This window comes from Orycteropus afer, unplaced genomic scaffold (assembly GCF_000298275.1).
Source record: "Orycteropus afer afer isolate SDZICR_OR568_19922 unplaced genomic scaffold, OryAfe1.0 scaffold00177, whole genome shotgun sequence".
Classification (NCBI taxonomy): Eukaryota; Metazoa; Chordata; class Mammalia; order Tubulidentata; family Orycteropodidae; genus Orycteropus; species Orycteropus afer.
This window is the reverse complement of record NW_006921764.1, coordinates 3,797,988-3,819,882: the sequence shown is the minus strand read 5'-3', so window position 1 is coordinate 3,819,882 and position 21,895 is coordinate 3,797,988. Positions and strand designations below refer to the sequence as shown.

General features: G+C 37.1%; 1 protein-coding gene across 1 annotated transcript in view; it reads left to right on the top strand.

Annotated features, from left to right (window-relative positions):
• The window catches only part of ANKS1B (ankyrin repeat and sterile alpha motif domain containing 1B), a 1,816,017-nt gene that overhangs the window by 730,202 nt on the left and 1,063,920 nt on the right, over positions 1–21,895 (top strand). The window contains exon 11 of the mRNA XM_042781827.1: positions 2,062–2,198. Within this exon, the coding sequence (XP_042637761.1) occupies positions 2,062–2,198 (137 nt within the window). The remainder of the gene's footprint in view (positions 1–2,061; positions 2,199–21,895) is intronic.

The following is a 21,895-nucleotide window of genomic DNA, read 5'->3' as shown; positions in this document are numbered from 1 at the left end:
CCTTTCAAAACTAACTTCCTTCTCAGCCACAGTCTGACTGCTCCTTCCCTTGCTTTTTCATCATGCTTCTTTTATTAATTCTCAAGTTATATTGCATTATTATTTTTTTATATTTCAGGTGATACACTGATTGTATACATCTCAAAGATAGATTTCTTTTAAATTTATCCTTAGAATATAGCACAATACCTGATACATAACAAAAAAAAACCCCAAAAACCAAACTCACTGCTGTCCAGTTGACTCCCACTCATAGTGACCCCTTCTTGGGTTTCCGAGGAGATATTACTACAGAAGTAGATTGCCCAACCTTCTTTCTGAAGAGTGGTTAATGGGTTTGAACCTCCAGCCTTCTGGTTAGCAGTCAAGTGACTTAGGTACTATGATACCAGAGCTCCTAGCCTTCCAATAGGTGCCCCAAAATGAATGTTTTTAGAAGTGTGATAAATTAATGAAGGAAGGGACACATGGTAGACAAGGCATCATCTCATTACCTTACCACTTGACATTTTGTTTGTTTCAGTATTTACTGATACTATTGTATCCTGAGGGAGCTCTGGTAGCGTAATGCCTAAAGTATTTGACTGCTAACCAGAAAGCTGGCGGTTCAAACCCACCAGCCACTCCTCGGAAGGAAGCTTGGGCAATCTACTTCCATAGTGATACTGCTGCCTTAGAAAACCAAGAAGGGGTAGCTATGAGTCAGGTCCGACTCGATGGCATGTAACAACAACAACAACCATATCCTGATACTCAGAGGACCACCATCTAACAAAACTCACCTATTCTTGAAATCCCAATTCCAGTCTCACTTTATCTATTAAACTTTAGTCAAGAGTAAGCTCCAGAGATTTAAAAAACTTGCTTGATAAATGATCTATTTAATTCAAGGTGCCACACTTTCACTTTTTGTTTCATGAGCCTATGTCTGGATTCTCCAGTGAGATGGAATTATATTTTTATGTGATGGGTAGAGTTTTATGGGAATCCATCCCCTTTCTTTTTATGAGCAAGAGGTGACTTCATAAATTATTTCCCTTTAGTTGTAATTGCAGGTAGTGGCCATGAAACAGAGAAACTTACTGGTCCTTAAGGAAATCACAATATCAGTTTCTTTTGCCTCAACTCAGCTAACTGACTAAGACAGAAAATTATTTGGAACTAACTAAAAACATAACAGGAAAGTAAAATTTTTTGCAGATTTGAGCTTGCAACAGTTTTCATAAAAAGCTATTTAGAGGATTGCCAAAGATTGTCATTAAAATAATATAACTTTCCTATGTGTTAGAATTATTTATAGAAAAGTTTTCATCTTTTCCAAGTATTTTAAACATTCCAAAACTGTATCTTTGAGGCTATTTTGTTTTAATTTAAGAGGAAAATGTTATGTATGTTGCTGATTTTCAAGGCATCGTTTTCTTTATCCACCCCCCCAACACTGAACAAAGGGAAAGATTAACTTAGATTTTTGAAATTTCATTTTATCCATATAAGAGGACCTTCTTGTCTCAGGATGATAATTTTGTTCCTAAGTGTTTGTTTCCATTATATATCCATTTTGCACAAATGTTAGGTCTTTCATCAATGTTAATTTATTGGGAGGGATTTTTGAGAGAGGTATTTTGAGGCGGCTTCAATTTGGGTTTTATATCAGAGAGATATGAAACTCTCACTTTAATAAAGCTTAATATTCATTTGAAAGATTAAGGGGAAAAATTTAGGCCTGGCAGATCATAAAATCATATTCCTTTTAGTTGAGAGTTTAGTCATGAAACTGTGGCAGTATTAACCACTGCTGTCTTGGATAATTAACTCTGAGTTAATAATGCTCTTCCTTCTTGAAACAATACTATAGGGGGTGATATTTACCAGTTTAAAAGGAAACAGAACATTTAATAAATATTATCTTTAAAATATACTGCTGAGCATATTCCTCATTATGATCTTGTCATCGATTCCAGTTTTAAGGTGAAATCTTAATTCATGTTCACAAAAGTAATTTCAAGTCTTAAAAGGTAAACTGAGTGTTTAGGTTCATGGCGGTTCTATTTTTATTCACAGATAATACTTCAGAGGTAGCAATTACTGCTCCAGGAACTAGTAACCATAGAGACAGCTCTACAGGCCCGACACCGGATTGCTCACCTCCATCCCCTGACACTGCCCTCAAAAATATTGTAAAAGTGATTCGACCCCAGGTAAGTGCCCAGAATGACATTATCCACACTACAATGTATTTTGCTTTTCAATCAGTGCATGCTCACCACTTTATACTGCCATGCCTGGGCTGTTCTGTGACACATAATCAGATTTTAGATTAAAGGAAGACTCAGAAGATGTTTGCTTTCTTTGGAGCTGGTGATGGACTTTGACATCTATATTAGGTTTTGGAAAAGCTCACCTTGTGTACTACTTGAAGAAATATGTGAAGTTTAGAGCAATGGTTATTTCACATTATTTCCCTCCCCCCACCATTTTAATGATTACATTCTCAGTAATTGAGCTGTTCTATGTTTCCTGGTGTTTTCTCCACTTTTTGTTTTCATTTCTCTGGACATGCTGCATTATTTGTGATCCCTTACCTACACTCCCTCCTCCAGTTGTTTTTATATATTTTCTTCTGATTCTCTATTCCTTATGGTTTCTACCTGATTTTGCCTGTGTTTTATATTCTACCTCTCATTGCCCCTTTTTCCCTCAGGTGTTCACTTTCTTCCAGCTATTCTCTCTTCACCCTTTGTTCCTTTTCCCTTTCAGTCACTTTTCTGTATGGGTTTTTTTCTCTTACCCCTTCTCTTTCAGTTCGATTTCCCAGTAGGCGGTTTGCAAGCAAGCTTTAGAAATATCATTGGGACAAGCTGTTCTGTGATATTTTATTGAAAATAGCACTTAGGAAGCTGTTTGCATTATATTTCTGCCAACAGATGGACCCAGAACACAGAATTGGTGGTGTTCTCAACCTGGCTCAGTCTGAATGGGCCTCATAAACTCCAAGAGAAGAGGAATTCAAATCCAATCAATGCCATTCATCATCTACTTAGATATATAGTATGATCAAATCTTGGGAGCCAGTTGAAGGGCAAATGGGTCTTTCAAGACTGTTTTGACTTGATAAGCAAACTTAATATCTTGCTTCCTTTAATGTAATTTGCTTTGAATTATTTTTGTTATAATATGCATCCTCATCAATAAAATGACATTTAAATTTTACATATTCACTGTAGTTTATAGAACACTTCTACATAAATTGTTTCATTTAACCTTTACCAATTTCAAGGGGATTTATGTTCTAGTTTTATGCATAAGGATATTGGCATACTATGGAGCTAAATTGTCCAAATGATTTGGAGTTCCTTTCTCTTTCTATCATCTGATAATGATCTCATCCATTTCTGTTCAGAGGTTTAGAAAAATCCTCATGATGTTGTACAACTGGAAATATCTTTGTGAGGATGAAACTTACAAATTGAAATCCTTTTAGATGCAGGTAGTTTTTCACACAGCATCCCAATATGTGAAGGATGGAAATTTTTTTAAAAACTTCTTCCTTTTAAGGGAAATTTGATCTAATCCATGTGCCTTAAAAAATAAACCTCATTAAATCCAGATTTAGATGCTAAATTATGTCCTCATTTGTTATCATTAGTTCTTTCATCATGTGAAAATATTTCCGGCTTTATTGCACACCTACTACATTTCTGTCATTTTGACCTATTAAGGTAAGAACTTGTCCAACATAAGTTAATAAATTCCATCACTAAACATGTTTATTTTTATACCAAAGTAAATTCTCTAATGTAAATGTACTTGGTCATTCAAATAATGAAATACTGTTCCATTGTACGTATCTCTAATGAGTCAAACCAACTCCAAGAGATATTATTCCATAAATCCTTCTATGCTTATTTTAATCTAGTTTAGTTTAGCTTAGTTTCATAATCTTTGAAGAAAACTAGAGATGGTATTAAATCCAAAAACTTCCATCTTGACTCCATTCCTTGGTTCTATGAGTTATTTTTATGAAGATAACTGATATCGCATTCCTTTCTTAATGTTATGATGAAGATTTAGGGATGAAAACAATAAAGAATAAGATAGTCAAGAACTTAAGGATGATGTCATTTAAATTAGAATTAGTGTAGTCTAAGTGCAAATGCAATTGAGCAACAACAGTTAATGTATATGAATGAGAGAGAATATAACGTTAATTGAACTATTCTTTCTTTTGCCCCAGAGACTTTAGTGCGTTTCTTATTTCTCTTTATGAGTTCTGACCTCCTGGGGCTCTGCATTCATTGTTCAAAGGAGGAAATAGAAGATTAAAGTGGAAGTAATTATGAGGGAGCGTTGGGGTAGGGTACATGGTTTGAGGAAAGTGTTTGGAGACAAGGAAGTGTGAACGGAGGTTGGCTAGATAGATAGATTGTGGACTCCCTGGTGTGTTCTTACAAATCAAAGGTGTGTCAGAGATTGACATTTCTTGAAAGCTACTGTTCCAAAGAAAAGATAATTATTGGTTAGCTTATATAAGAGCCTGTATTTTGATTACCATTTTAATCCTCCAAAGTGCTTGCTAATTCTGGCTTCTTGTCTGGCAAAGCAAGAAATGTAAAGTGAGGTTGACTTCTGGGTATTCAAACACTTTTTTCAGTTACTAATTAAAAATTAATGACATGATTAAAATGATAATTTTACTCTTAAAACAAGATGAACCTTGAAATTAAAAGTATAAATGCAATCCTTATTCATGAATTTGTACTTCTTTATTTGAGCATTCTCTTTCATGTGTCCAGTCTTCTACTGAGGGAAGAATGATATAAATAAGTAAGACAAAGGCAGAATTTTTATTTTACTCACTACAAGTAGGTATTTCTTAGATAGACCTAGTGTAATGGTTACTCTCTCTTTGCCTAAACCATCCCTTTATCTAGTCTGATTTCCTGTAACTTCGTGTGTAAGTGGAGAGTAGCCAGTCTAAACAGAGTCTTGCTTTCTGTACCAGGCAGGACTGTTTACACATTGCCTGTGTTTCTGATTAGTGTATCTATTAATTGGAATCTGCAGACTTTCCAGTACTTTGTTGAGTTTGTTTTTGTTTGTCATGTCTATTATCTTATATAGGTTCTGTGTTTTATATTTGATCTTTTCAGCTTTTCTTCTTTGGAGTCTTTCATGTCTAAAATTTCTCCAGATTGTGAAACATTCTAATTTCTACACACAGTGACTAAAATATTTAGATGTTCCTGGTACTTCTTTGTTTCTATTCGTAGTCCAGAAGCCTGCATATAAATCCACAAGGCTGAGCTTCTTTATTTAGATGAACCCACACAACTAGATTCATCTACTTAAACACTTGAAAATTATATTATTTTTATAATTAAAATAATACTTGAAAAAATGTTATCTTTGGAAAAAACAGTATTAGCTCTATTGACTTATCGATTCTCTTTCTTACACTATTAAAGTATAGCTACTTAAATTGGCTTTAAGAAAATATTTTCATGATTTAGGGCATCATACGTTTCCCAATTGAAGAGTAATATGCATAGATATTAGGAGCTTTGGTAGCGTAGTGCCTAAGGCACTTAACTGCTAACCAGAAGGCTGGCGGTTCAAACCCACCAGCCACTCCTCGGAAGGAAGGTTGGGCAATCTACTTCCGTAGTGATACTGCCTCGGAAACCCAAGGAGGGGTCGCTATGAGTCGGGGGCAACTCGACGGCACATAACAACAACAACAACATGCATAGATATTTAGTTAGATTAATTTTGACAGTTGTATACATAGCTGGAATCAACACTCAAAGCAAAATCTAGAATGTTGCCATAACATCTGAAATTTCCCTCATGCCCCTTTCTAATCAGTTGCCTCCACTCCTGCCTCAGAGACAACTATGATTTTTAGCACCATGGATTTGGATTGCCTATTCTTGACCATTATATAAATAGAGTTCTACAGAGTGTGTGTGTGGCTTCTTTTGCTCAACATAAGATATCTATGAGATGCATCTATGTTTCCCCTTTTTAATTACTGAGTAGTAATCCATTGGATTGTTGTTGTTGTTATGTGCCGTCGAGTCGGACCCCTCCTTGGGTTGTTCCCTTCCGATGAACCAAAGTAACCAAAGTAGGAGAAAGAAATTCTGGCCATTCTCGCTTCTAAGGAGATTCTAGCTGTACTTCTTATAGGACAGATTTGTTAGCTCTTTTGACAGTCCATGGTACTTTCAGCATTCTTCACCAATACCACAACTCAAGAGCATCAACTCTTCTTCTAGTCATTGTGCTAGACTCCAAGAACTCATCTTCTCTAGTCATTGTCCAGCTCTCACATGCATATGAGGTGATTGAAAATGCCATGGCTGGGATTAGGCGCACCTTAGTCTTCAAAGTGATATCTTTGCTCTTTTAACACTTTAAAGAGGTCTTTGGCTGCAGATTTGACTAGTGAGATACATCTGATTTCTTGATTTCTATTTCCATGGGTGTTGATTGTGGATCCATGTAAAATGAAATCTTTGACAACTTCAATCTTTTCTCCGTTTATTGTGATGTTTCTTATTGGCCCAATTGTGAGGATTTTTTTTGGTTTGTTTTGTTGAAGTGTAATCCGTACTAAAGATTGTAGTCTTTGATCTTCATCAGTAATTGCTTTAGGTCATCTTTACTGTCAGCAAGCAAGGTTGTGTCATCTGCATATCGCAGGTTGTTAATAAATCTACCTTCACTCCCTATACCCCATTCTTCTTCATATAGTCCAATTTTTTCAGATTATTTGCAGAGCTTGCAGATTGAATAAGTATGGTGAAAGAATACAGCCTTGACGTACACCCTTCCTGATTTTAAACCATGCAGTATCTCCCCCTGTTCTGTTCAAGTGATAGCCTCTTGGTCTATTTAAAGTTTGCTCATGAGCACAATTAAGTGTCCTGGAATTCACATTCTTTGCAATGTTATCCATAATTTGTTATGATCCACACAGTTGAATGCCTTTGCATAGTCAATAAAACACAGGTAAACATCTTTCTGGTATTCTTTGCTTTCAGCCAATGAAATGACATCCCTCATCCATGTCCTCTTCTGAATCCAGCTTAAATTTCTGGCAGTTCCCCATCAATATACTGATGCAACCATTTTTTTAAGTATCTTCAGCAAAATTTTACTTGTGTGTGATATTAATGATATTGTTTGATAATTTCCACATTCTGTTGGATCACCTTTCTTTTGAATGGGCATAAATATGGATCTCTCTGAGTTGGTTGGCCAAGTAGCTGTCTTCCAAATTTCTTGGCATAAATGAGTAAGCGCTAGTGCTGCGTCTATTTGTTAAAACACCTCAATGACTATTCAGTCAATTCCTGGAGCCTTGTTTTTCACTAGTTCCTTCAGTGCAGCTTGGACTTCTTCCTTCAATACTATTGGTTTTTGATCATATGCTACCTCCTGAAATGGTTGAATCTCAACCATTGAATCTTTTTGGTACACTGACTCTGTATATTCCTTCTGTCTTCTTTTGATGCTTTCTGCAACATTCAATATTTTGCCCATAGAATCCTTCAATATTACAATTCAAGACTTGAATTTTTTCTTCAGTTCTTTCAACTTGAAATGCTGAACATGTTATTTCCTTTTAGTTTTCTAATTCCAGGTCTTTGCACATTTCATTGCAATACTTTTTTTTTCATGAGCTGCCCTTTGAAATCTTCTGTTCAGCTCTTTTATGTCATCATTTCTTCCATTCATTTTAACTATTCTGCAATTAAGAGCAAGTTTCTGAGTCTCTTTTGATAGCCATTTTAGTCTTTTCTTCCTTCCCTGTCTTTCTAATGACCTTTTGCTTTCTTCATGTATGATGTTCTTGATGTCATCCCACAACTCATCTGGTCTTTGGTCATTGGTGTACAATCCATCAAATCTATTTCTCATATGGTCTCTAAATCCAGGTGGTATATCCTTAAGGTCATATTTTGGCTCTTGTGGATTTATTTTAATTTTCTTCAGCTTCAACTTGAACTTGCATATGAGCCATTGATAGTCTTTTCCAAAGTCAGTCCTGGCCTTGTTTTGACTGGTTATTTTGAGCTTTTCATTGCCTCTTTCCACAAATGTAGTCATTTTGATTGCTGTGTTTTCCATCTGGTGAAACCTATGCATATAGTCACCATTTATGTTGTTGAAAAAAAGATATTTGCAATGAATAAGTTATTAATCATTAAAAATTCTGTCATGTGGTCTCCAGCATCATTTCTATTACCAAGGCCATATTTTACAACTACTGCTTCTGCATCTTTGTTTCCAAATTTTGCATTCCAATCACCAGTAATTTTCAATACCTCTTGATTGTATGTTTGGTCAATTACAGACTGCAGACATTGGTTAAAATCTTCAATTTCTTCGTCTTTGGTGTTAATGGTTGGTGTGTAAATTTGAATAATAATCATATTAACTAGTCTTCTTTGTAAGCATATGGATATTATCCTATCACTGACAGCATTGTAGGAGCTTTGGTGGCCTAGTGCCTAAGGTATTTGACACTAACCAGAAGGCTGGAGGTTCAAATCCACCAGCAACTCCTTGGAAGGAAGGTTGGGCAGTCTACTTCTGTAGTGACATCACCTCTGAAATCCAAGGAGGGGTTGCTATGAGTCAGATCTGACTCCATGGCAGTGACTTGGTTCGTTGAGTTGAGCATTGTACTTCAGGATAGATCTTGAAACATTCATTTTCATTATGAATGTGATGCCATTCCTCTTCAATTTGTCATTCTAGGTATAGTAGGCCCTATGATTGTCCGATTCAAAATGGCCAATACCGTCCATTTCAGCTCACTAGTGCCTAAGTTATTGATCTTTATGCATTTCATTTCATTTATGACAACTTCCACTTTTGCTAGATTTATACTTCATACATTCCATATTCCCATTATTAATGTTTGCAGCAGTTTCTTCCCATTTTGAGTCATGCTTCATCATCAGCAAATGAAGGTCCTGAGAGTATTACTCCATCAACATCATTAAGGTTAGCTCTACTTTGAGGAGGAAGCTCTTCCCCAGTCATATTTTGAGTGCCTTCCAACCTGAGGCTTTTTTCAGCACTACATATGACAGTGTTTCTCTACTATTCATAAAGTTTTCCAGTAATATATCAGTGTTTCACTGCTACTCTTAGGGTTTTCAGTGACCAAGTTTTTCAGCAGTGGATGGCCCTGTCCTTCTCAGTCTGTGTTCATCTGGAAGCTCCACTGAAATCTTTCCACCATGGGAGACCCTGCTTGTACTCAAAATACTGGTGGCATAGCTTCCGGCCTCACATCAATATACAAGCCACCACAGTAGGACAAACTGACAGACAAGTGATGGATACTGTGAATAGAGGCATGAAAAATACTTTTATAGATGTTTTCATATAGACACCTGAGAGTGGAATTGTTGGGCTATAGGATAGATGAATAACTAACTTTTTAACAAAAGTCCAAAGAATGTTCCAAGGTAGTGGTTCCATTTTATAATTCCCAATAGCATTATATGAGAACTTCATGCTTCACATCCTCTCCAACATTTGGTGTTATTAGTCTCTTTTTAAAGCTATTCTTATGAGTGTGAAATGGTTTCTCATTAGGGTTTTAATTTGCATATCTTGGTGACTAAAAGTCTTGTGTGGGAGCTCTGGTGGTGCCTTAGGCATTTGACTGCTAACCAGAAGGCTGGCGGTTCAAACCCTTGGAAGGCAGGCTGGGCAATCTACTTCTGTAGTGATACTGCCTCAGAAACCTAAGGAGGGGTCACTGTAACTTGGATCTGACTCCACAGCAGTGAGTTTGGTTTCTTGGTTTGGAAAGGTCTTGTGTACCTTTTTCTTTTGGTTATTGTTCATTTTACATCTTCTTTTGAGAACTGTCTGTTCAGCCTCTTTTACTGGGTAGCTCAAGTTTGTAATTATTGATTTATATATATTTATAAATAAATTCTATCATTTCAAAGGACATGCATCTTTTTTTATGTACATGCACTGTAAATATTATTTCCCAGTTTGTGATTTGCCTAAACATTTTCTTAATGATGTCTTTTAATGAACTGAATGTTTTGATTTTGATGAGGTCCAATTTGTTAATATTTTTCTTTTATAATTAGTGCTTTTTATGTATTTTTCCATGTTGTGAATATATGCCACCATATTTTTTGGCCTACAAGCTTTCTGGTTTTGGCTTTTACATAGGTGTGATCTAACTCAACTTGTGTTTTGAATATGGTGTGAGGAAGGGATTGCAATTAATTTTTTTTCCCACATAGAAAAATACATTCCTTTCTCCATTGAATTGACTTAATATTTTGGTGGTGTTTATTATTTCCACTTTCCAATTTTTTGTTGATGATATATGGAAATGTAGTTGATTTTTATATTATCTTTATATTCTACTGTCTGGCTAATTTATTTTAAAAGTTATATTAGTTTTTTTTATTTTATTTTCTAAGATTCACATCTTATTTGAGAATATTGATAGTTTTATTTTTTCATTTCCTAATATTTATACCTTTTTTTTAAATGTTTTCTTACTTTATTGTGCGATTGAAGTGAAATCGTAATGGAAGTTATAAAAGTGAAAATCTCTGGCTTGTTCTCTTTCTTTTGGGGAAAGCATTCAGTGTTTCAACAATACATATGAAATAAACTATAAATTTTTTGTATATGCGCTTACACTCATACTTTGCTAAAATATTTTATCATAAAGTATTAAATTTTTCAATTTTTTATTCTATTGACATATAACTTTTTTCTTACTTTTGTTCTGCTGATGTTATGTTACTTTATTTTTTAGTTTTAAATGTTAATCCAACTTTGCATTTCTGGAATTAATCCCACTTAGTTATGCTGTTCTATCCCTTTTATAGAGTGCTGAATGCACAAGATACTTTCAATAAAGCATTAGTGTGTGAATGGATGAATTAAATTAGGAGAGTCCAAGACAAATAATGATTTGAACCTGGTTAGCTGGAATCTTGGAATGATATGAGTAGAGATGGGAAAGACTTGAGGAGTGGCTCATTTTGATGGAGGAAATGGTGGCATTATAAATTTAGTTTTGCAAATATATTCAGTATGAGGCATGTTAGATGGAAATTATAATTATTGGTGCAGCACTCTGGAGGGAGAGGCGGGAGCTTAAGATACATATTTTACAGTAATTTATAGAATTTATTGGTAAAAGGAGAGTACCAAAGACAGGATTCTGGGAAATGTTAAAAATGTAAGGAATAGAATTAACATTTGATGAGCACTTGATTTAATGTTCATGATTTTTTTTTTGGAATGGATATTATTATCTCTGTTTTGTAAATCAGAAAATTAAATACTAGGGAATTGAAGAAATTTATTCACATGTAGTTTTGAAAGAACATACTAGCAAAAGAAATAGAAGAGGAACATTGAGAGGGACAAAATAAAGAAGACAAAACATTTTTGTTATTGCTAGTTACCATCAATATGGCACTGATTCATGATGACCTTGTGTGTAACACAATGAAATGTTATCTGCTCTTGCCCCATATTCATGATCCTTAGCATGCTTGAGTTCATTGTTGAGGGTACTGTGTCAGTCCATCTCATTGAGGGTCTCCCTCAATTCAGCAGCCAGGCATCCAGGTAAGGGGAGGAAGGGACTAAGGCCCCACCTCCACCAGCCAGAAAAGCGGGGGGAAAGAGAAGTCAGAGGTGACGATAGAGCAGAGCAGCATCCAGGCATCCAGGTAAGGGGAGGGAGGGACCCAGGCCACCCTCAACCAGAAAAGTCAGGGAAAGAAGCCAGAAGCAATGACAGAGCAGAGCAGCAGCCAGGCATCCAGGTAAGGGGAGGGAGGGACCCAGGCCACCCTCAACCAGAAAAGTCAGGGAAAGAAGCCAGAAGCAATGACAGAGCAGAGCAGCAGCCAGGCATCCAGGTAAGGGGAGGGAGGGATCCAAGGCCCACCCCCACCAGCCAGAAAAGCAAGGAAAGAGAAACCAGAGGTGATGACACAGCAGAGCAGCACCATGGATCCAGGTAAGGGGAGGGCAGAGAGGTTTCGAAAAGCTAAGCAAGACAAACTCGTCTGTCAGTTTGTTGTACCATTGTGGCATGTGTGTTGCTGTGAGGCTTGAGGCTGTGCCACTGGTGTTTCATGTGCTGGCAGGGTTGCACATGATGCATAGGTTTCAGTGCAGTTTACAGACTGAGACAGACTAGGAAGAAGGAAGAGGCCATCCACTTCTCAAAGAAATGGCCAGGGAAAACCTTATGAATAGCAGAGAAACACTGTCTGATACATTATTGCACAACTTTATGAATAGCCCAGAAACATTATCTGATACAGTGCAGGAGGACAAGCCCCCTTAGGTCAGAAGGCTTTCAAAATATGACTAGGAAAGAGCTACATCATCAGTGTAGGACCAACCTTACTGATATGGATAGAGTAAAGCTTTTGAGACCTCCATTTGCTGACATGGCATGACTCAAATTGAGGAGAAACAGCTGAAAACATCCATTAATAATAGGAACATGGAATGTATGAAGTATGAATCTAGGAAAACTGGAAATTGCCTAAAATGAGATGGAACACATAAAAATTGATATCCTAGGCATTAGTGAGCTGAAATGGACCAGTTTTGGCCATTTTGAATCAGACATCAATATGATCTACGTGCCTGGGAATGATAATTTAAATAGAAATGGTGTGGCATTCATCATCACAAAGAATGTTTCAAGATCTGTCCTGAAGTACAATGTTGTCAGTGATAGGATAATATCCATACGCCTACAAGGAAGACCAGTTAATACTACTATTACTCAGATTTATGCACCAAACACCAAAGCCAAAGATGAGGAAATTGAAGATTTTTATCAACTTCTGCAGTCTCAAATTGACCAAACATGCAGTCAGGATGTGTTTATCACTGGTGACTGGAATAAAAAAGTTGGAAACAAAGAAGAATCAGCGGTAGTTTGAAAATTGGCCTCGGTGACAAATATAATACTGGCGATCACATGATAGAATTTTGCAAGACCAACAACTTATTCATTGCAAATACATTTTTTTTCAGCAACACAGATGGTGGCTATACACATGGACTTCACCAGATGGACTACACAGGAATCTGATTGACTACATCTGTGGTAAGAGGTGATGGAAGAGCTCAATATCTTCAGCCAAAACAAGGAAGTGATTGTGGAACAGACTATCAACTTCTCATATGCAAGTTCAACTTGAAGTTGAATACAATTAAAGCAAGTCCACAAGAACCAAAATACAATCTTGAATATATCCCTCCTGAACTTAGAGACCATCTAAAGAATAGTTTTGATACATTGAACACCAATGACTGAAAACCAGAATGTGGGGTGACATAAAGAACATCATCCATGAAGAAAGCAAGAGGTCATTAAAAAGACAAAAGAAAGAAGAAAAGACCAAAATGGATGTCAGAAGAGGCTCTGAAACTGGCCCTTGAGCGAAGAGTAGCTAAAGCCAATGGAAGAAATGACAAGATAAAATAGCTGAACAGAAGATTTAAAAGAGCAGCTCGAGAAGACAAAGTCAATTATTATAATGAAATATGCAAAGACCTGGAGTTAGAAAACCAAAAGGGAAGAACACACTAGGCATTTCTCAAGCTGAAAGAAGTGAGGAAAAAATTTAGGCCTCAAGTTGCAATAGTTAAAGATTCTATGGGCAAAATATTGAATGACGCAGGAAGCATCAAAAGAAGATGGAAAGAATACACAGAGTCACTGCACCAAAAAGAACTGGTCGATCCTCATCCATTTCAGGAGATGCCTTATGATCAAGAACCAGTAGTGTTGAAGGAAGAAGTCAAAGCTGCACTGAAGGAATTGGCTAAGAACAAGGCTCCAGGAATTAACGGAATACCCATTAAGACGTTTCAACAAATGGATGCCCCACTGGAGGTGCTCACTCAGTTATGCCAAGAGATTTGGAAGACAGCTGCCTGGCCAACTGACTGGAAGAGATCCATATTTGTACCCATTCCAAAGAAAGGTGATCTCACAGAATGTGGAAATTATCGAAGAATATCATTAATATCACATGCAAGTAAAATCTTACTGAAGATAATTTTAAAATGATTGCAGCAGTATATTGACAGAGAACTTCCAGAAATGCAAGCTGGATTCAGAAGGGGACGTGGAATGAGGGATATCATTGCTGATGTCAGATGGATTTTGGTTCAAAGCAAAGAATACCAGAAAGATGTTTACTTATATTTTATTGACTATGCAAAAGTATTTGTGTGAATCATAACAAATTTGGCAATGTTGAGAAGAATGGGAATTCCAGAACACTTAACTGTACTCATGAGGAACCTATACATAGACCAGAGGGCTGTTGTTTGAACAGAACAAGGGGACACTGTACGGTTTAAATCAAAAAGGGAGTGTGTCAGAGTTGTATCCTTTCATCATACTTATTCAATCTGTATGCTGAGTGAATAATCCGAGAAGCTGGACTATATGAAGAAGAATGTGGCATCAGGATTGGAGGAAGAATCATTAACAACCTACGATACGCTGATGACAAACTTTGCTTGCTGAAAGTGAAGATGACTTAAAGCACTTACTGATGAAGAGTGAAGACTGCAGTCTGCGGTATGGATTACATCTCAGTATAAAGAAGACAAAGATTCTCAGAACTGGACCTATAAGCAGCATCACGATAAATGGATAAAAGATTGAAGTTGTCAAAGAGTGGACATTTTTTGGTTCTACGATCGACACCAATTGAAACAGCAGTCAGGATATCAGACAACATATAGCACTGGGCAAGTCGGCTATAAGGGAACTCTTTGAATTGCTGAGGAGCAAAGATGTCTCCTTGAAGACTAAGGTGCACTTGACACAAGCCATGATATTTTCAGTTGCCTTGTATGTAGGTGAGAGCTGGAAAATGAATAATGAAGACCGAAGAAGAGTTGATGCTTTTGAGTTGTGGTGCTGGTGAAGAATGCTGAAAGTACCATGGGCTGCTGAAAGAACTAACAAATCTGTCCCGGAGGAAGTGCAGCCGAAATGCTCCTTGTAAGTGGGAATGGCCAGACTTTGTTTCACGTATTTTGGTCATGTTGTCAGAAGGGACCACTCCCTGGAGAAGGATGTCATGCTTGGTAAGGTGGAGGGTCTACAAAGGAGGGCAAGGCCCTCAATGAGATGGATTGACACAATGGCTGTGGCAATGGGGTCAAGTATAGTAGGGATCGCGGAACTGGGTGGTGTTTTGTTCTGCTGTGCTTAGGGTTGCTATGAGTTGGAGGCGACTCAGTGGTACCTAACAACAGCAACAACAACAACTTGTTTTTCTTGGCCATCTAATTTACCAAACATGATGTCTTTTTCTAGTGATTGGTCTTTCCTGATGATATGTCTAATGTCATCAAGTCAGAGTCTGGCTATGCTTTCTTCTAAGGAGCATTCTGATTGTATTTCTTCTATGATTGGTTGGCTTGTTATTTTGACAATGCCCTTTATATTCAATATTTTCTGCCAGTTTGAATGCATCAATTCTTCTATATTCCTTTTTCATTACCCAAGTTTCTCATTCACATGGGGTGATTGAAAAGACCATGGCATAAGCTAGAAGCTCCTCAGTCATCAAATTGACATCTTTTCTTTTAAAACTTTAAAATGATCTTTTGATGGAGGTATGCCTAATGCAATACATTGTTTGATTTCTTGACTGCTGATTCCATAGGCATTGATTGTGGATCCAAGTAAAATGAAATCCTTGACAATTCAATCTTCTCTGTTTAGCATGGTGTTGCTTATTGGTCCAGTTGAGAGGATTTTCATTTTCTTCACATTCACCATTCAGGTGTCATCCATGTTGAAGGCTATCATCTTGTACCTTCATCAATAAGGGCTTCAAGTTGTCCTCCTTTTTGATAAGCAAGATTATGTCATCTACATATCAAAAGTGGTTGATGACTCTTCCTCCAATCATGGTGCTGCATTTTTCTTCATGTATACTAGGAAGAAAGGCCTGATAATCTATTTCAAATATTAGCCAATGACAATTCTGTTTGCTGTTATTAAGTGCTGTCAAGTCTGTTCCAATTCATAGTGACCCTGTGCACAATACAATAAAAAAACTGCTCAGTCTTGCACCATCTTCACAATCATTGGTATGCTTGAGTGCATCATTGCTGGCACTATGTCAGTCCATCTATTTAGGGTCTTCCCCTTTTTCTCTGACTCTCCAGTTTATCAAGAATGATATCCTTCTCCAGGTAATGGTCCCTTCTGACAACGTGCCAAAGTAGATGAGATGAAGTCTGCCCATTATTGCTTCTAAGGAGCATTTTGGCTACACTTATTCCAGGACAGCTTTGTTATGATATTTGGAAACAATAAATTCAAGGATATGATAGACCATAGGGACCTCAACCTTCACAACACTGAAACCAGAAGAACTAGATGATGCCCAGTTACCAATGCCAACCACTTGAAAAGGGATCAAAATGGGAGATCCTGGATAAGTGGGAAGTCCATGATATTTCAGTATTCTTCACCAATGCTACGATTCAAAGGCATCAGCTGTTCTTAGGTCTTCTTTCTTCATTGCCCAGCTTTCACATGCATGTGAGGCTATTGAAACTACCATGCCTTGGATTAGTCACACCTTAGTCTTCAAAGTGGTATCTTCACTCTTCAACACTTTAAAGAGGTCTTTTGTAGCAGATTTGCCCAGTGCAGTACAACATCTGATTTGACTGTTGCTTCCATGTGTGTTGATTTTGGATCCAAGCAAAATGAAATCATTGACAACTTCAGTCTTTTCTCCATTTATCATGATGTGGCTTATTGGTCCAGTGGTAAGGATTTTTGTTTTCTTTGTACTGAGGTGTAATCCATAAAGGCTAAGATCTTGGATCTTCATCAGTAAGTGCTTCAAGTCATCTTCACTTTCAGCAAGCAAGGTTGTGTCATCTGCGTATTGCAGATTGTTAATGAGTCGTCCTCTAATCTTTATATACTAAATTCTTATAATCCAGCTTCTTGGCTTATTTGCTCAGCATACAGATTGAATAGGTATGGTGACAGGATACAACCCTGATGTATACCTTTCCTGATTTTAAATCATGCAGTCTCCCCTTATTCTGTTCAAATCACTGCCTTGTGGTCTAGGTCTAGGTTCCTCATAACCATAAATAAGTTTACTGGAATTCCCATTCTTTATTGCAATGTTATTCATAATTTGTTATGATCCACATAGTCTAATGCTTTTGCACCATCAGTAAAACACAGGTAAATATCTTTCTGGTGTTCTTTGTTTTCAGCTAAGATCCCTCTGTCACCAGCAGTGATGTCCCTCCTTCCACATCGTCTTCTGAATCCAGCTTGAATTTCTGGCATTCCCTGGCACCATACTGCTGGAGCCATTTTTAAATTATCTTCAGAAAAATTTTACTTGCATGTGATACCAATGATATTGTTTGATAATTTGTGTATTCTGTTGGATCAACTTTCTTTGAAATGGAGACAAATATGAATCTCTTCTAGATGTTCGGCCAGGTAGCTCTCCTCCAAATTTCTTGGCATAAATGTGTGATCACCTCCAGAATAGCATCTGTTTGTTAAAATATCTCAATGGGTATTTGGTCAATTCCTATGACCTTGTTTTTCACCAGTTCCCTCAGTGCAGCTTGGACTTCTTCCTTAAATACCATCAGTTCTTGATCATATGCTGCCTCCTGAAATGATTGAGCAGTGACAAATTCTTTTGGTACAGTAACTCTGTGTATTCTTTCCATCTTTTTTTTCTTTGATGCTTCCTGCATCATTCAATATTTTGTCCACAGAATCCTTTAATATTGAAACTTGAAGCTTGAATTTTTTTCTTAGTTCTTTCAGCTTGAGATATGTCAAGTGTGTTCTTCCCTTTTTTTTTTTTAATTCCAGGTCTTTGCACATTTCATCTTAATACTTTGTCGTTTTGAGTCATCTTTGAAGTATTCTGTTCAGATCTTTTATTTTATCATTTCAACCACTTCCTTTAGCTACTCCCCATTCAGGAGCAAGTTTCAAAGTCTTTAAAAAAAAATATTGTGATGTGGGTGCACATTTACAAAGTAGATTCATTTCACTCACAACAGTTTATGCACATTTGGTGTCATAGTCCTAATTATAATCTCCTCCCATCTCCTCCCTGTAACTATTCAGTCTCTGTGCCCTTCTTATCTATCCATTCTTGTCTGTCCAGCTTTCCATCTATGCAAATGCTGCCCTTCTGATGTTTCATGCTTTATTGATCTAGGGGGTAGGTAGCATAGGTATTCTGTTTGTAGGTCTTTCTACTGTTTGGCTGAGAACTAATCCATGGTAGTGAGTCCAGTTCCAGGCTGAAGAGTAACCTGGGGCCATAGTCTTAGGGGTTCCATCAGTCTCTATCTGACTAGTAATTCTAGTCATTCTTTGTTTTTGAATTTTGTTCCATATTTTTCTTTCCACTTATCCAGGATCTCCAATTTTGATCCCTTTCCAAGTGGTTGGCATTGGTAGCTGGGCACTATCTAGTTCTTCTGGTTTCAGTGTTATGAAGGCTAAGGTCCCTGTGGTCCATCATATCCTTGAGCTTACTGTTCCCAAATGATTTTTATTTTCTTCACTCTTCTTTGTTCCAGAGGGAGACCAATAGTTACATTTTAGATGGCTGCTTGATAACTTGTAAGACCCTAGTCACTACTCACCAAAGTAGGATGTAGAACAACATTGTTAGGTACTATGTTGTGCCAATTGAGCATGATGTCCCCTGAGACTATGGTCCTGAGCCTGTAGGCCCAGTGACTTCAGAGTGTCTTCAGACATCCATTTTGGCCTTCTTTCCCTTTACTGTCTTTTTAATGACCTTTTTGCTTTCTTTGTGTTTCATGTTCTTGATGTCATTCCATACTCACCTAGTCTTCTGTCATTGGTGTTCCATGCATCGAATATGTTCTTCATATGTTCTCTAAATTCAGGTGGGATATACTCAAGGTTAAGGAGCTCCGGTAGCGTAGTGTCTAAGACACTTGACTACTAACCAGGAAGCTGGCGGTTCAAACCCACCAGCCACTCCTCGGAAGGAAGGTTGGGCAATCTACTTCTGTAGTGATTCTGCCTCGGAAAGCCAAAGAGGGGTCGCTATGAGTCAGGTCCAACTCCACGGCACATAACAACAACAACAACAACATACTCAAGGTATTTTGGCTCTCATGGACTTGTTTTAATTTTCTTCAGCTTCAGTTTAAACTTGCATATGAGCAGTTGATGGTCTGTTCCACAGGCAGCCTCTGGACTTGTTCTGACTGATCATATTGAGCTTCTCCATCACTTTTTCCACAGATAAGATTTGATTTGATTTCTGTGTGTTCCATCTGGTGAGGTCCATGCATATAGCCACCATTTATGTTGTTGAAAAAAAGGTGCTTGCAGTGAATAAGTCATTGGTGTTGCAGAATTCTATCATGCAGCCTGTGGCAACATTTCTTTCACCAAGGCCATTTTTTCCAACTTCCCATGCTTCTTCTTTGTTTCTGATTTCGCATTTCAACCACTAGCAATTATCAATACATCTTGATTGTATATTTGATCAATTTCACTCTGCAAGGTCAAGTTTACTTTGAGAAGGCACCTCTTCTCCAGTCATATTTTGACTGCCTTCCAATCTGAGGTGCTCCTCTTCTGGTATTTTATCAGATAAGGTTTCACTGCCATTCATAAAGTTTTCCAGTAATATATCAGACAATGATTCACTGCTGCTCATAAGGTTTTCAGTGGCTACTATTTTTCAGGAGTGGACCACCATGTCCTTCTTCATAGTCTCTCTTAGTCTAGAGGCTCCATTGAAACCTGCCCAGGATGGGTGATCCTGCTGGTATTTTAAATACTGGTGGCATAGCTTCCAGCATCATAGCAACATACAAGCCAACACAGTTCAAACAACTGACAGTCGAGTGGTAGACTGAACCCTAAGAATATAAAATGTTAATGGAAATAAAAGAAAATTGATGAGGAAGGAATTAGTCAGCATTGTCAACATTTGCAGAGTTATAGGAGAAAAGGTCTGCAAAATGTCATTTTATTTGATAGTCATGGAGGCAATGACCTTCAAGAATCCAGTTTGCCTTGAATGGATTAGGTAGAAGCTTAAGAAACAAAAGTTAAAAAGTATGAGAAGAGCAATAGTCTGATTGTAGATTACTCTTTGAATAGTTTGGTGGTAAAAGGAAATAAATAAGTATGACTGTGTATTATAGGAAGAACATAGCTGAGGAAGCAGTTTTTCTTTTATTTCAGGATTCAGGAAATTAAACCTATTGGTAGAAATGGAAGAGGTGAAACTGAAAGTTGATTGAAGAGACATGAGTTATGGAGGCTAAAATGTCAACTTTTATAATGGAAAGAGTACATCAATCTAATTTGTTCTGAAGTTCAAATAGAAATACTGGTGTAACAGTTGTCTAAGTGGTGGATTTTTGGACTGTGCTCTTGATGGTACTTTTAGCTACATAGGTTTTTCTACCTCTATCCCTATTTCATGTCCAAATTATGTCTACATTAAGAGAAAAGTGCATTATAGAAAGGATCCAGGGTGGAGGTAAAACAAATAAAAGAGATTGAGAGACTATTTTAGCACAATACCACAGAAAAATCACCCAAACTGGTGGGCAATATTGAACAGAGACTTTCTGTACAGTGAATGTAGGTGAATGATAAAAGAAAGTCAACTTGCAAAATTTGAAAGTTCTTATTGTCTTGAGGTAGTCCCTGTACCATGGAGACATGATCACACATTTTTAAATTCTATCCTAAGTGGAATTCAACAGAATGAAATTACTTCAGGCTAAATTCTTTGGCAGTTATGGAGGGACCCTAGCAAAAAGAAGACAAGAGGTGATAGAGTGAAGAAAAGAAAAGAAAGGTCAGAGGCCTTAATTTCTTGAGAGGCGATTTTGAGAAAAATGAACAACTCCTGGGCTCTGGGGGACTCTAGTTGACAACTCCTCCTACAGGAAATAAATATTTTCTATGTTATTCTGGACTTTGTGTGTGCTTACTGAGCTGACAATAAAGTTGTTTAATAATAAAACATACTCTCTCTCCTTTCCACTATTAAGAGTTTAGAACTAGAGTTACATAAAATTTTTCCCAAATAGGGAATAACATTTTACTGGGCACTGTGGGGTTATAGAATACATATGCTGAGTTTTAAAACTAGAAATAACAGTGAGTATGTCAGAAGCAGAAGCATATAACGCAGAGAGAGTACAGAATATCGTATTGAGTTGCAGCAAAAAATAGGTGAGGAATAAAAAGATCTTCAGAGAATAAGCTTTAAAAAATATTTTTATTATTGAGTATTAAGCCATTTATTTCTATTATTGACTACGTGTTTCCTTTATTTCTGATAACAATCCTACAAGGTAGGTGTTTTTCTTTATTTACTGATTGGGCCTGAAGGTTTGAGAGTTTGAATACTTTTCCCAATGTTACTAGAGGGACTCTGATCTCCAGACTTTCTACTAATGTTAATTAGCTCATTAGGGAGAAAATCGTCAAGGTGCAATATTCATATTCAAGAGACATGAGGATTGAGAGAAAAATAATAGATTGGAAAAGAGGAAGATGAGCAGAAACATAGATGGCAACAGTCTGTAGCCTAAAAAAAGAAACCAAAGAAGGCTGTGCTCAGTAATTTGGAGATCTGCAACAAAAGCAAGGTGAAAAGACCAGAAACAGAAAGAAGAAAAAAAAAAAATAGTGAACTATCTTAATGCAACACAACCACTGCTGTGGAATCTGATCTGACTCATAACGACTCCTCCTTGGGTTGCCGAGGCACTATCACTACAGAAGTAGATTGCCCAACCTTCC